The 15,748-nt window shown below is 45.9% G+C and overlaps 1 protein-coding gene and 1 pseudogene across 7 annotated transcripts in view; one reads left to right on the forward strand and one right to left on the reverse strand.

Moving 5' to 3' along the window:
- Positions 1-15,748, reverse strand: part of DACH2 (dachshund family transcription factor 2) — a 340,677-nt gene that overhangs the window by 155,948 nt on the left and 168,981 nt on the right. For 4 of the 7 annotated variants that reach the window (XM_066639977.1, XM_066639975.1, XM_066639973.1 and 1 more), the window contains exon 3: positions 3,918-3,989. The exons of the other annotated variants lie outside the window; for them this stretch is intronic. In XM_066639977.1, the coding sequence (XP_066496074.1) occupies positions 3,918-3,989 (72 nt within the window). The remainder of the gene's footprint in view (positions 1-3,917; positions 3,990-15,748) is intronic. 7 annotated transcript variants of the gene reach the window in all.
- On the forward strand, positions 9,684-9,801 carry LOC136663527 (5S ribosomal RNA; annotated as a pseudogene).

The following is a 15,748-nucleotide window of genomic DNA, read 5'->3' on the forward strand; positions in this document are numbered from 1 at the left end:
CTACTGCATCACAGACGTGAAACAACAAGCAGTGGAGGGAGCCCTCATCCCACAGCTCATGCAAGGGGTCAGACAGTCGCCCTCACGCTGAGAGCAGTTGCATTGGGCCAGTGTGGGCTTCAACAAATCTCCGGAGGGCCAGAGGCTCATTGGAGACCGGGGGCTCCCTGAGGGCCGCATTGAAAGGCCTTGAGGGCCGCAAGTGGCCCCAGGGCCAGGGTTTGGGCACCCCTGTCTTAAGCAATACTTTCGGTTTCATCAGGGAAGTAAAACCGCATGAGACGCCTCAGAAGGCTTTTTGAGTGATGGTGAGCATTGCTCAAGGCTTAGTGAGCCTCGGTAAGTATCCCGGAGGAGGTAGCATGATGGAGGGGGCCAGCATGTCATGGACCTGCCCCTGACAAAATTATCCCACGTAGGAAAAGTCAAAATTCCCTGTTTGTTGGGGGGGGGGGGGGAGAGAGAAATTTACATGGCTTTTTTTTAATTTGCAAAAAAAAATAAATCACCATAAAAACATTCAACTGCAGTCGATTCAATTAATTTTACAAAGATGTCAAGATTCATGCACAGAAGAGAAAAATGAAAATGTTTCGGGAAGATGGAATGTGCTGACCCTCAACACAGCTTTACAGCTATTTTAATGCAAAGGCAATTTTAAAAATAATAGTCTTAATGTAGTTTAAAAAAAAAAAAAAAGAAACCAAACACACATGAAACCCCAAACTAATCGTGTGTGCCCCCCCATTACCCTTTTACTACATGGTTTCAATTAGCAATTTCTCCTTCTCCTCAAAGATACAAATTGCTCTTTTTTTTTCTCTGGAGGACATTATGAGATGATAGAAATTCCCCCGACGACATCAACCAAAAGCCAGGCGTAAGCTCAATTGGAAGCATACGTCTCTATAGTCTTGCCGGGATGATTTGTTGGTGTGGGAACATTGCGCATGTTCAAGAATTCCCTTCAAAGTGTGCTTCTGGCCTATGGTTACATGCAAGGCTCTCCTCCAACCCATTCGCTCTTACATTTTATACAGACAAGGCCGACAGATGACAAATAATGCATGTTTTCAATCTGAGCCCGGCCTCGCTCTCTTTGAAGTCATTAGGGAAGAGGCGATGGTATTATTTAAAACCTCTCGCAGCCACATGTGGAAAAGGTTAGGCTACAGGTGCACCGATGACTTCGCCCAGATGCTATGTGGCAACATTGAGAGGATAAACATTCGATTCACTCCGGGTTCCTTTGTAGTGTAAATCTCATCGGTCAGAAGGACACAGACGAAACTCACGGAGTGAGCAGACAGAACAACACAGGGGCGCAACCAAAAATGTTGGGACACCCAAGTGAACATTCAGAACATAAGAAGAGCCCCACTGGATCAGGCCAAAGGCCCATCTAGTCCCGTTTCCTGTGTCTCATAGTGGCCTACCAAGTGCTTCAGGGAGCACACAAGACAACAAGAGACCTGCATCCTGGTGCCCTCCCTTGCATCTGACATAGCCCATTTCTAAAATCAGGAGACTGCACATACCTTTCATGACTTGTAATCCATGATGGACTTTTCCTCCAGAAATCTGTCTAATCCCCTCTTAAATTAGGTGAGATGCCATCACCACATTCGGTGGCAAGGAGTTCCACAGACTAATTACACGCTGGGTAAAGAAATATTTTTTTGTCTGTCCCAAGTCTCCCAGTTTAACTCAATTTAAGTGGATGTCCCCTGGCTGCGGTGTTGTGTGAGAGGGAACAAACCGCTCTTTGGAAAGAACCATGGACCATTATTCAATCTCACAAGTTGTGCGTGCCAGCAGCACACTCCAAGCTCTTTGGCTGCTGAGACACACAAAACTCTCTAGACCATGCCGTAATGGCATGGAACACATTTGCACCTGAAACCCCAGTGAATGGGCAAGCTTGTGCCCAAAGCAAGCATTCTGAAGATAGCTTGCGCACCACAAGCTTCCACACCAGGATTATTATGCTATATCGAGAGATAACGTCAAGGGTGACTCTGTGCCAAGCAATTGTGCCCCATGTCCAGAGCAAAGTAATTGAACAAGGTTATTTGAGAATGTACTGCGGTATGTATTTATTGTGCCTTTATGCGCTCATGTCTGAAGACCACTGAGCATCACAGCACAAGAATTAAGACTCATGTCATAGTCAGATCTATGGGCCCTCTGGTTCACGTCCAGCAGTTCCACAACCTCCCACAGTCTGGGCCACATGCAACAAATCTGCTGCAGGGTTGGCTATATATTTTTTGACATTTTACACCACCTCCCTCCAAGGAACTCAGAGTTGTATGCACGGTTTCTCCCCCGCTTTTGTCTTCACAACAACCCTGGGAGGTAGGTATGGCTGAGAGTTCATGACTACCTTAAGGTCACCTAGTAAGCTTCATGGCAGAGTGGAGATTTGTGTCTGGATCTTCCAGGTCTCAGTCCAACTCCCAAACCACTACACCCTCCTGACTACCTGTCCCCTACAGATCTGGAACCTGTGTCAACCCATGGTAAAAGTGTTAAAATGACACTCTCTTCATACATAGAACAATAAGAAACTGTCACGTCTTTGATCCATCTAGAAATGCATTGTCAGTTCTCCAGAATTTCAAGGGTGGTTCTTTCCCAGCCTACCTGAGCTTTGAACCTGGACTCTTCTGCATGCAAACCAGGGGCTATTTCACCAAGCTGCAGCCTCTTTCCACTTTGCATACCACATTCCTCTTGTGCAGTGGGCCCCCCCCCCCAATTTTGCATTTATAAATATTCTACCATGTTGACTCTTTTTCTGTGAGCTCTCAAACTGCACTAAGGAATCTCACCTTTCTCTATCCAGTCTGGCAAATGGCTCATTATGCTGCTCACACAGAGAGGAAGCCCATAAGTGCAAGAGACAAATGCAATTCAGCAACAGAAAGTCTACTGCTGAATCAAACCAAAGATCCATATGGATCAGGGGTGCCCAAACCCCGGCCCTGGGGCCACTTGTGGCCCTTGAGGACTCCCATCCGGCCCTCAGGGAGCCCCCAGTCTCCAATGAGACTCTGGCCCTCCAGAGACTTTGCTGGAGCCTGTGCTGGCTTGATACAACTGCTCTCAGCTTGACGACCAACTGTTCAACCTCTCACGTGAGCTGTGGGACAAAGGCTCCCTCCACTGCTTGCTGTTTCACGTCTGTGATGCAGCAGTGGCAGCAAAGGAAAGGCTGGCCTTGCTTTGTGCAAGGACTTTTATAGGCCTAGAGCTACTACAAGACCTCATTCATTCATATAAGTTCCAACTCTAATATATTCCTTTATGTAAATTTATTCAAATTTGAAATGTAAATTAATTCTTTTTTTGTAAATTTTGTAAATGTAAATTAATTCTCTATTTTTTGTTTTTCCTATCACAGTGTCAAAGAGATGATGTGGCCCTCTTGCCAAAAAGTTTAGACACCCCTGATCTGGATTAACACTCTGTCTCCAGGATAAGCTGTAAAGGTGCTTCTGAGAAGCTCAGAAGCTTCTGAGAAAATCAATTTATGATGGAGCTCCCCACCTCCTGTTGGACTGTAATTACAGATACACTGCATCTAAGAGTGGAGGTTCCACGTTAGTGATTGTTTGCATAAGCTCACATACTTATTGTGGAGTCAGAAATTATATTTTTTGCACTCACAGTCTTCCTTTCTGTCTGAGCATCTCGATCCCCAAAGTGCGAGTCGCACGAGGATCGCCTTTGCCCGGTCTCCCCATCGCACGAGACATGGAGAGCTTTCTCCACTGCCAATCTAGGGGTAGTATGCTAAACTAAAACAACAGAAAATTGTACGTGGCAATACAAAACACACACGTTAAACAAAGCTTATGTTCCAGGGGAAAAAAATATTATAATTCACACAAGATATAAAGAGGAGTAAACACCTTGTATCTGAAGAGTCTTGAGCTCTGCAAACTTTAGGTGGGTTTCACCAGGAAAAAACAAAGTTCTTATATCTGGAAAGAAAAACACTGTTAAAAAAAAGCATTTGCATAGTAATGGAAGTAGAATGCTATCATTTCATATGCTGCTCTATATGTGCATGTGTCATATATAGCATACAGTCAGAGCAGAAAGAGGCTAAGGTTTCAGATATGAAAGATCTCTGCAGAGGGGAACATTTGTTTATTGTCCTTATGGGTTCAGAGCCTGCCCACTTCTGGGGTTCCAAGGCCTGCTCAAGACATCCAGATCTAATGCAAGGGAGGCATGCTCTACCCTCATTACCTGGTACAGCGCTAGCTGCAACCTGCACTCCCCGTCCTCCTGCTCTAGAGGAACAGAGCGGAAGAGGAAAAGCGGAGCAGAGGAGAATGGTAAGTTAGATTGTCTTGACGCTCTAGCCCACCACTCTCTTCTCCTTCATGTGTCTTCTTCCACTTAGTTCCCCTCTTCCTTTTGAATCAATAAGAACATAAGAACAGCCCCACTGGATCAGTCCATAGGCCCATCTAGTCCAGCTTCCTGTATCTCACAGCGGCCCACCAAATGCCCCAGGGAGCACACCAGGTAACAAGAGACCTGCATCCCGGTGCCCTCCCTTGCATCTGGCATTCTGACATAGCCCATTTCTAAAATCAGGAGGTTGCACATACACATCATGGCTTGTAACCCATAATGGACTTTTCCTCCAGAAACTTGTCCAATCCCCATGGAGACAGGCTTCTCAGTCAGCCTCATGGATGGGCTGGCTTTGGGCTGTTCACGTGGAGATTCCTTATCCCAAAGCCAAATGACTCATTCAAAAATAATATAACACAGTATAGCCCTTCTGGAGCTATACCCCTCCAGAACGCAGGTGGAAACATCTCAGGAATGAATGGCTTTCCATGGAAATGAGTCTAACCCTACACTGTGGGTTGCAGGGAGGACATAACCTTGGGCATCTTGCCTCAAACGGGCTAGATTTCTCTATTAACAAGGAGAACTTGAGTTGAGAGAGAGAAAAAACTGCAGCTTAGTTCAAATTAAGCCAAGGACAACTCCATTCCAAATGGTCAGAAGTGAGACTTGGTGACACCTTGTAAGGTTAAGAAACTCCATTTTCCCCTAATAACAGTCACACTCCAGAATTTGCAGTCATTCCAACCCTGTTTTCATTCATGATTCAAGCTCATTTGGCACAAAACAGATCTGACCTGGCACCCTTGTCTCTACAAACACTGTTTCTCAAACTGTGGGTCAGGACCCACTAGGTGGGTCACAAGCCAATTTCATTTCGATGTCTATTTTATTTCTAATATATTAGACTTGATACTACCATGGTATCTGACTGCATTTGGTGAAATGTTACAGGTCTGTACTTTTAACAAGCTACTATACACGTGCTTTGAACGATGATAATCAATGAGACCTACTCCTGGGTAAGTGTGAATAGGATTGAAGCCTTTGGTATGTTTGGGGAATGACAGAACAGCAACTACTTGGGAGAGCTAGAGTGTTCATTATTTTAAACAAATTTACGAACTTGTACTTATTGTAAACTTTTAAGAGTCCAAGCCTATGCATGTCTACTCAGAAGTAAGTCCCATTATAGTCAGTGGGGCTTACTCCTAGGTAAGTGTGAATAGGATTGCAGCCTAATTTACTTACTTGATTTGATTTTGTTATATGGAGGATGTTAAAAAATTTTCCTGCTTGATGATGTTACTTCTAGCCATGACATCATGGGGTCCCGACAGATTGGCATTCTAAAAAGTGGCTCCTGGTGTGAAAAAGTTTGAGAACCACTGCTCTACAGCAGTGGTTCTCAAACTATGGGTCAGAACCTACTAGGTGGATCGTGAGCCAATTTCAGGTGGGTCCCTATTCATTTCAATATTTTATTTTTAATATATTAGACTTGATGCTCCCATGGTATGTGACTGCATTTGGGGCAATGTGACAACCTGTGTTTTTAACAAGCTACTATATTTATTCTTTTAACAATGATAGTCAATGGGACTTACTCCTGGGTAAGTGTGGGTAGGATGACAGCCTAGGATTGTTACAAATTTTCCTACTTGATGATGTCACTTCTGGTCATGACATCACTTCTGGTGGGTCCCGACAGGTTCTCATTCTAAAAAGTGGGTCCTAGTGCTAAATGTGTGAGAACCACTGCTCTGCAGAATTGCTCCTCTCAAGTTTGTTCAGTAAAAACGCTACTTTGAATATCTGATCAGCTTTTCCTGGGTCCCTGAAGAATCCTGCACTGTTCATTTTGCCAAGAGCTACCAACTTCAATTTTCCTTCCTGTTCAGATTTTTCCCCCTTCCATCTTATCTGTCTTTACTAGTTCTGATTAAAAATGAATTATATTCCATATCAGTCCCACCTCCCAAAAAAAACCCATGGACCTTGAAAACAAGTTTTTGTCATATATTAAACAATAACAGCAGAAACATGCCAAAAAAGTGAAAATCCACAGGCATTCTTAAAACAACTGATGACATGTGCTTTTCTTTAAATACAGAATGTGGATGTTGAATAAAGAATGAGAAATGTCCTCTGAGACTGAGGGTCTTCAAAAAGTGGGTTGTGCTCCAATCTCAAGTGAGTCATGCTAGTGCTTCTGACACTGTTTAGGTTTGGGCTCAGGTGTGTACGGTTTAAATCAGGGCTGTCAAACTCGCTTCATGCAAAGGGCCACAGTTTCCTTAGCACCTACTAAGGCCCAGAAGTGACATCCTTAAGCAGGAAGTGACATAATTAAGCAGATGATGCCCAGAAATAAGCACTTGGTTCTCACAGAGGAACTCATGCTGCCAATGACAGAAGAGAAAATGTGCAAACCTTGTTCATAAATTGATGGAGCCCAATTATCACCCTGGGATAACCCAATTATAATGGGGGGGGGGAAGAGATAAATGGCTTCTGGGAGTGCATTCGGCCCATGGGTCTTATTGTTTGATACCCCTGATTTAAATAGTCACCAGAGTTAGGAATGGAATTTGGAATCGATTCCAGAACTCAGATTTCAGATCCCAAATCTCAACTCTGGACTGATGGTTTTTGAAGACCATCCGTATCACTCCAAGAGGGGAAAAGTCCCTCTGGCTGGCCCACGCCTGCCTCTTGAGCACGTCAGGTATGCCATAAAATTTCAATGATGCCTTTAAATCTGAATGGTTTCAAGCTGTTGTAAACTCTCCCGGCAATCAAAAATAATCTGTCAGGGGACCGTGCCACGGCCTGATATGACGTGAGATTTATTGAAGGGTAAATCATGTCATTTATGCATCAACTCACAGGAGGAAGGAAGGGAAGGGGGGGGAAAAGGGAAGGCAGGCAAAAGCAATCCCCATGCAGTTAATTTAATAATAGACTGGAAAGCAGTGATTACTGTTTCAGGTGCATCGGCTCTTTTGGGGGAAGCGGTTGGCCCACTTCTGCAACAAGCTGTGCGCGTCAAAGCCCCGAGGAATACGTAGCAAGTGTTTTGCTAAAAACCTTTCGGGATCAAGAAGTGGTTTAATGAGGAACAAAAGCCCTTTCCGTTGGGATCTATTGTGCAAGTGAACCTCCTTTCCCCCCTCTGCCACGAGGCACCCCCCCTCCAAAAGCGTAAGAAAGAAACATGTTTGACCCCTGCAACAAATGTGCAGGAATAAAAATTTCAGGGATACATTTGCACTGTGAGCAAGCCAAACCCGGGAGCTTTTAAAGGAACCATGTGATCTACTGTTATTGGGTTAGGGCACAGTCCTAACACACTTTCCAGCACCGACATAAAGGCAGTGCAGCTCTCAGGTAAGGGAACAAACTTTCCCTTACTTTGAAGACACCCAACTGCAGGATGCAGTACATGTCCCATTGGCACAGCTATGCCTTTGGAAAGTTGGTTAGGATTTGGGCCTTAGCCTTGCTGGTTCTTTGGCCACAGCTGCCTGGCAGCACTGAAACAAAATTCCTGCCTCATCTTCCTTAAGTCCTGGGTTGAAGATCTACTGTGGGCATCAATCCTACATCAATTTGCGCACACCATTTGCGGTACCACTGCGGCATTTACTTCAGTGGAGCATAAGATCTGCTACGGTAAAAAAGCCCATATTGTTGTTGGCATCCTTCAGTCTTGGAAGACTATGGTATCGCGCTCTGAATAGTGTTCTGGAACAGTGTCCTCTCCAGTGCGCGAAGCCTGGGTAAAGTAGATATGGAGGATAGGCTGTTACCCATGCAGCAAATCCCCCCTCTCCACGTCGCTGAAATGCTCCAATGGAAAGGCAGAAGCCAATACGGTTGGTTCTAGCGGCGTCGCAGGAGTTGCCAGAACGTGACTGTGTTCAGCCATGAACTGCCTCAGGGACTCCGGCTCCGGATTTTGCCTCGAGCTTGACTCCTGAAGCCTTTTCCACAACTGGATGTAGCCACAAGGCAGTGGAGGTTTGGGATCAGAGTTTTCCTTCTCTCAGATGAGCTGCCTTCCCAGGCTGACGAGTCCCATCTACCCGGTGGCTGTTTAGTCGCCTCTTACAACAAGTGCAGCCAAACTGAGGGCCTATTCTTATCCCCAGCCCTCAGGGGATAAGGGGATAAGCCCATAAGATTGGGCCATACGTTATCCTCGTTGAAAGAAATATCATTTTCATCTCTGGGGTCTCTCTGTTCCATCACTCTGCAAAAAAAGTAAAACTCAGATCCCCTTTCAGAGAACGTTCTCACTATGTAGGTCATCGCTGGGTCGGACGTTTTCTAAACTGGCAGCGACAAGCCCTTTGATATTTCAGCACGGCTGCCCGAGGAGGGCGTACATCTGAAGCGTCTCTGGGATGCTGACTGATTCACATTTGCTCAACAGATTAGCTGAAATAAGCATAATAAATGAAAGAGAATAATTTTTTGGTTGCAAGGGAAAAAAAAAACACCAGCGCACTGAACGGAGGCTTGACTTATAAGAAGTGGCAGCTCCGATGGCCCAAGGCCGAGAATTGGTTTTGCCACTTGGTAATTGACTGATTCACTTGAGTGGCCATTTTCTGCCTGATTTCCGCATAGTCTCGTCACCTGCTCCGTGATTGCGGCGGCCAAGTCAATTGTACTTGGCTGAGCGCTGATGGTCCCGGGCGCATCATGTTGCATCTCAACAGAAAACTTTGCAGGATAACGAGGGAGCTGTTAACAAGACTCCTTCCCTATACCAGGAATGGCACCCTTTCCACCCCACCTCCATACATGCTCTTATATCTGGGAGATAAGGGCTACATTTTGTCTCAATCGGCTTGTTAAGAGGCCAGAACAGCTGGACTGGAAGGGGCAAAATGGCCATCTAGGCTAGACCCTTGCTCTGAAACAGGGTTGTACACCCACCATGAAGCAGGACACACAAGCCAACCCACAAGGAAATACTATCAGAGGGAAGATATAGGAGGAGAAACAACAAGGCAAAATGGAAGTCAATACTCGTAGCATAACATAAAAGTTCTGCTGGACCAGGTCAAAGTCCCCTCGAGCCCAGAATCCTGTTTCCTACAGGGTCCACCAGCTGCCTCCAGGAAGCCCACAAGTTAGAGGTGAAGGGTAAAGCCTCTTCCTGCGGCCCGGATGCAGAGATATACTTCCTCTGAACCCAGAGCTAGTGCTAGTAGCCAAGATAGACAAGTCCTCCATAGCCCTCTCTTATCTCCTTCCCAAACCAGCCAAGTTGGTGGCCATCATCTCTTGGTGATGAATTGCACAGACTGTTACCCTGTACATACCTGATCTCGTCTGATCTCAGAAGCTAAGCAGGGTCAGGCCTGGTTAGTACTTGGATGGGAGACCGCCTGGGAATACCAGGTGCTGTAGGCTTATACCATGATCTTGGAAGCTAAGCAAGGTCAGGCCTGGTTAGTACTTGGATGGGAGACCGCCTGGGAATACCAGGTGCTGTAGGCTTATACCAAAGTCTTCCGAGACTGACGGTTGCCAACCATTACTTAGGGGTTGTGTGAAGGAGCACTCCATCAATTAATGTAGCTGGATGGATGGCTATTTGGATAAGTACCAAGAAGGAGGGGCTAAAGCTCAGTGGAAGAGAATCTGCTTGGCGTACAGTAGCTCCAAGATTCAATCCCTGGCCTCTCCAGATAGGGCAGAGAAAACTAGATTTATTTTATTTATTTATTTATTTATTTTTCACATTTCTATACTGCCCTTTCTCCAAGGAGCTCAGGGCGGTGTACACAGCTGCTCCCCTCCTTTTTGCCCTCTCAACAACCCTGTGAGGTAGGTGAGGCTGAGAGAAAGTGACTGGCCCAAGGTCACTCAGGAAGCTTCCTGACTAAGAGGGGATTCAAACCTGGATCTTCCAGGTCTTCCATTTGCCTTTGATGACGCTACGCAATGTGAACACTGACTGGCCCTTTGGTCCGGTGACATCATCACACGTGCCATGTGCTCCCTGGCTGGCTGGGATCATTTTGCAAGAAGGAAAGAGCCCAGTGTGGGGAAAATGGCACTGAAGCAGCTGCTAGAAGAGGCAGTGGGCTAAGAGGTGTGAAGAAGGCGAGGATGGGGGAGGGGCATTCTGAGCCCCTTATACACCCCCCTTCTTGTGCTAAAGCAACAATCACTGAAAAACTGCTTTGTTCATCTCTAACAAATAATGACATGGGTCTGAGCAATAGATGCAAATGTCAAAGGCACAAATCCCTTTGGTTCAGAAGTGACTTGGGGTCTTAAGGCTACTTCTGCAATTACGAGCTGCAAAACAAACAAACCACAACCAATGCTCTGAGGAGGGCAGAGGGCAGACCTTGCTGTGCCCCCCCTGCCTGCTCAATACTCTACGGCAGGGGTGCTCACACTTTTTTGGCTCGAGAGCTACTGTGAAACCCAGCAAGGCCCGGAGATCTACCAGAGTTTTTTTTACAATGTTCGCGCCATCATAACATATAACATTTATGTGTACAATGTATGTTGGTGTACCTTGAGCCCCACTGAGTATAACAGGACTTACTCCTGAGTAGACATGCCTAGGATTAGGCTGTGAGGCTAGCCACACAGGCAATCCTAGCCACACTTACCTGGGAGTAAGCCCCATTGAGTACAATGGGCCTTACTCCCGGCGTTTCCTCCCAGAGGCACCTGAAGGGGGGGGTCGGCACTCCGCGATCTACTCATTTTGCCTCGCGATCTACCGGTAGATCGCGATCCACCTATTGAGCACCCCTGCTCTATGGAATGGTCCCCCTGAGTTCACGCACCACTGCAGTGATTCAACCTATCGCACAATCAGGGATGGCCCATCTGTGAGGCCAAATGACATGGTTGTCTCAGGCAATGGACTGGTTGAAGGTGGCAGGTTAGCTGCACTCACCCCTCACCTTCGGCAGCCTCCACCCCAATCATCTGATCGGCCTGGTCTGTCCCTGCCTTCTTGCCAGGTCCTCCAGAGGTGGTCAGTCATCCCCTTCACCCGTCCCTCTCATTTCAAAAACTGGAGCATCTCCGTCTCCTCCTCCCCACATTTCCACTCCACTCTTTTTGAAACAGCCAAGGCAGAAAAAGGAAGTGGCCATCCAAAGCCCTGGGATCGAGCCCAAAAACGGGGAGAGGAGGACAAAGAGAAGGCAGCAATCCTATACCCCAGTGGTTCCCAAACTGTGGGACAGGACCCAATAGGGGCTCACAACCTGATTTTTGTTGGGTGATGGAAAGTTCAGATAACTAATTGCCTCAAGCCCTGAGGCAATTCAAAAATCAGACACTGTAGCTGCTAATTCCCCTGCAAAGAGCTCAGCTCCTACAGTTTGCAAGATAGCTGCTAATGGTCCTCCAGTTGGCAAGCATGTGTAAATATAGAGAGAGAACGTTTGAGGGTCTTTTTCTGGTTATTGTAAATAAAAAATATTGCTTCTTGCTATATCTCCTTTTTTTAACAGGCTGGTCAACTAAGTGGTCCAACTGAGTTTTATTTTAAATGATAGATCCTGGTGCTAAAAAGGTTTGGGGAAACCACTATTCTACACTCTTAAGCAAACAAATAAATAAAAGTCTTCCTTTTGTAGACAGCTCAGGTACAGGAAAGGGCAGTCAGTACCAGATAAGAAGCTCACTCAAAATATTATTCTGCATACTGCCGTATCGGAAAAGCCCATCTAATCAAATCCTGAGTTACATAATCACCAATTAAGAGGACTTTTTGCAAGTGAACCTGTTCGTCCGGGGCTAAAATCAGCCACAGCCACCAGAATGGAAACCACAGCAAAGGGAGTGAACATGCTTTCAACCTATTTGGTACCCAACATATGTTTCTGCGTGATTCAGCCACGATCTCCGGAATCAAAGTCCACGATCTGGCAAGCTTAATCTGTTAATAAAATGAAAAGGTGACCTTGCTTAATGTAATAAGTCGGTGTAGAAATACTCTTTCGACACATTAAAGAACTCCGGAAAGGTTATCAGTGCTCTCCTTTAGAGGCAGTTGCTCTTTCCTTCTCTTTTTTTTCCCCCAGCCAATTTCTCAGAACAATATTTTCCATTCCTATAACACAGGTTATTATTACTACATATTATGACAAATATGTACATGTTGTTTTCAACAAAAAGAAGCTCCCAAATCAGTTTACAGAGCACAAATAAATTGCTAAAGGCTCCCCTGTCCCAAAAGGGCTCACAATCTTAAAAAAAAAAAAGGTGGAACAGGAATACCAGCTACAGCCGTTCAAAACTGAGCTGGGTTCGACAGGGACCACCACCACCCCTGCCAAATATAAGCAATTCACCATTTTAAAAGGTGCACTTTCTGGTGCCCGAGGACCAGCAGCTCCCCTCATGGAAGTAATATAGGCAGACTGCTACTGTTACTTCTCTTCAACTTCCTTCTCCCCAGATTGAAAAGGCAGAGGGGAATGGAGCAGAAGAAAAAGCGTAGAGAGGAGAGTGGTAGGCTAGAACATCAGGGAGGCAGTAGAGATGAAGACAGTGGTGGGCTAGAGCGGTGGTCTTCCATCTTTTTCATGCCATGACCCCAATAAATAAAGTATGAGACTGGGAACCCACTGTCGGACCCACCTCCCTCCCAAGATGCTGTCTACTCACCCCCATTACACCCTCCCAGCAACGTACACTGTAACCAAATATTCTTATTAGAGAGAGCAGAAAAATTATCTTGAGGCCTGGTACTATAGAAAGTTATTTTAGCACAATTGCTAGAAACCTGAGCAGGACTGGGACACAATCTCCTACCTGAAGGGGTACACCAAGTGCCTCCCCCTTTACCTGGTGGTGTCTTTTTCATTCCCGTAAGTTGCCACGGCCCCACAAACGAGCCTTTGCAACCCCATTGGGGTCATGAGCCCAAGGTTAAAGAACAATGGGCTAGAGCTTCAGGAAGGCTATAGGGGGAAGACAGTATTAGGCTAGACTAGAGAATCAGAGAGGCTGAGATCAAGTGGCTCGACGAAGGCCACCTAGTGAGTTCACAGTGACTGTGGAATTCAAATTAGTGATGGCTTCAAGTCTCTTCCCTCCTATGCCACACCCACTTGCCGTGGTGTCTTCTCCGCCAATTTGACACGAGCCATGGAGGATTGGTCCATCTGTACCCAAGACGCTCTAGCTCCCTGTAACTCTAGAAATAGGGTTTCTCGAACACCTATCCTGCAAACCAACTTTCAGAGCGTTTTCTGCCGGCTCACTGCCGGCACAAATAAATAAATAAAGGCAAGTGGGGGTCCTTTTGCTTACTTAAGCCTTAGAAAAGAAATTGCTTCCATACCAACGATGCATCCCTTTGCAATTCATAAATATGTGGAATATTTATTTTCCGGGGAAGTCATTTTAATCTAATTTATTGCCTTTTTATGGAGTGTTAGACCAACTTCTGATTCCTAGCCTGTCTTGAACGGCAGCAAATTACCGCAAACATAACCTTCAACGCTGCTCCATAAAGCAAATATTTATCTAATTTGGGATTCTGTACAGACTAAAGAGCGTGATGGCTGGCTTTTTTGGGTGTCAAAAGCAAATAAGTGCCTGCATTATTTCTACTGGCTGTACAGACTAAAGGGGGCAGCGCCATCAGTCAAGCAATTCTAAGAGCTGCCGTTACCACTTAAGATTTTTATTATTATACATGACTCTCTTTTATGTTACAGTGGAGAGACCGAGGCAATCCTTTAAGAAGAACCAAAACTCCAGGGCAGTAATAGACTGCAACCCAGCCGGATTACAACGGCTTTCAAAATGTGATGACCGGTGCATTAAAAATTGAGTAACCCATAATGTCCTTATCTCCTCCCATAATAGGAAATGCCGCCATAACAGCTGTGCTCTGTAGCGACCCACGTATGCTGCTCCAACTCTAGCACCATCTCATCCTGAACTAGAGCCACCCCACAAGCACAATGACAGGTCTCTACAGGGGTGGCATTAAAGATCAGCCTTGACTGGCCAAGGGCTCATTGAAGGACCCACTAGGCCAGGCTAACGTCCTAACACTCCCTCCTCCCCAGCACCTGTCAGCCATTGCATATTCCCCTCCCCTATTTGAAGATAGGGATGTTGGGAGGACTTGGCTTCTTCATTGGTAACACTGGGGGATCATTGAGGGACAGTGATGAGCTATGCCCCAGGGCGTCTGGGTGCTGGAGGTGTCCATCTAATTTAAACCAGATATTTCAAAACGATGAGGTTCCATTCCATCATACATGTTCTCTCTTGGAACCAGCTTGTTCCCATTTGGGGGATGGAATTTGGGGGGTAGGAATACCCCTCCCTCTACAGCTCCCCACGCCCCACCCCACTCTTAGAAGTGGCTTTTTTCAGGGGGCTTGAGAGGAGACTGCAAGGAGCAACAGAGGGTGGTGAAATTGGACTACACAGCTGCTATTGCATGTCTACAAGCTAGGATACAGCCCAATCCATCCATTTGTTTTCTTTAGGCTATGTTGTCTAAACTTCCTAGGTTATTTAATTTATTTTTATTTCCATGCATGCAATCTTCCTTGGAGAAACGATGGGGTGGAAAAGTAGGGATATAAATATTTTAAATATATGATTAGGGTTCTTATGCACAGCCTGCCAGATGTAGGCGGCCGGATTAGGCCTAGTGAATATCGAGTCCTTCCCAAGGAAACTGTTACCCTGCACATGCCCAATCGCATCTGATCTCAGAAGCTAAGCAGGGTCAGGCCTGGTTAGTACTTGGATGGGAGACTGCCTGGGACTACTGGGTGCTGTAGGCTTGTACCATAGTCTTTCAAGACTGAAGGTTGCCAACCATTTGGGATATTCACAGATATCTTTGTAAAATGTGTGCTGTTCTAAGCATCACCATCATCGGAGATGGGGCCGTAATTATACTAATTATCACCAGCTTGCAATCAGAAGAAAGACATTAGGAGACGGGAGGAAGAGGAAGGAGAGGCAGAGGTCAGAAGTCAAAGGCTGGGAAGACTCATTCTCATATGTTACGACACACGAACGGTCAAGGAACCTAAAATAAAGCATACCATTAATGTGCAGTCCCGCCATAAAATTTGGGCAGGTCTGCAGTCCCAGTAATTTGCCATCACCAATTTAGCCGTAGGTGCTCAACCATTAAACCTAGCAGATCTTGACAACGGTAGGACAGTTTTATTAGATCACCTCCTTCCTTCCCACCCACCCAATCTCTTCTTTCCACTCTCTTGCAAAGTGTTGCTCACGAGTATGTGATCTGTATAAAACACTTCTCATTTTGGTCGAGTCGGAGGGCGCAGCAGATGGAGTCCAGGGTACTGTGGGATCTGCCATTTATCACAGTGACAGC

The sequence above is a fragment of the Tiliqua scincoides genome, chromosome 12, assembly GCF_035046505.1.
Source record: "Tiliqua scincoides isolate rTilSci1 chromosome 12, rTilSci1.hap2, whole genome shotgun sequence".
In the NCBI taxonomy this organism is placed as follows: domain Eukaryota; kingdom Metazoa; phylum Chordata; class Lepidosauria; order Squamata; family Scincidae; genus Tiliqua; species Tiliqua scincoides.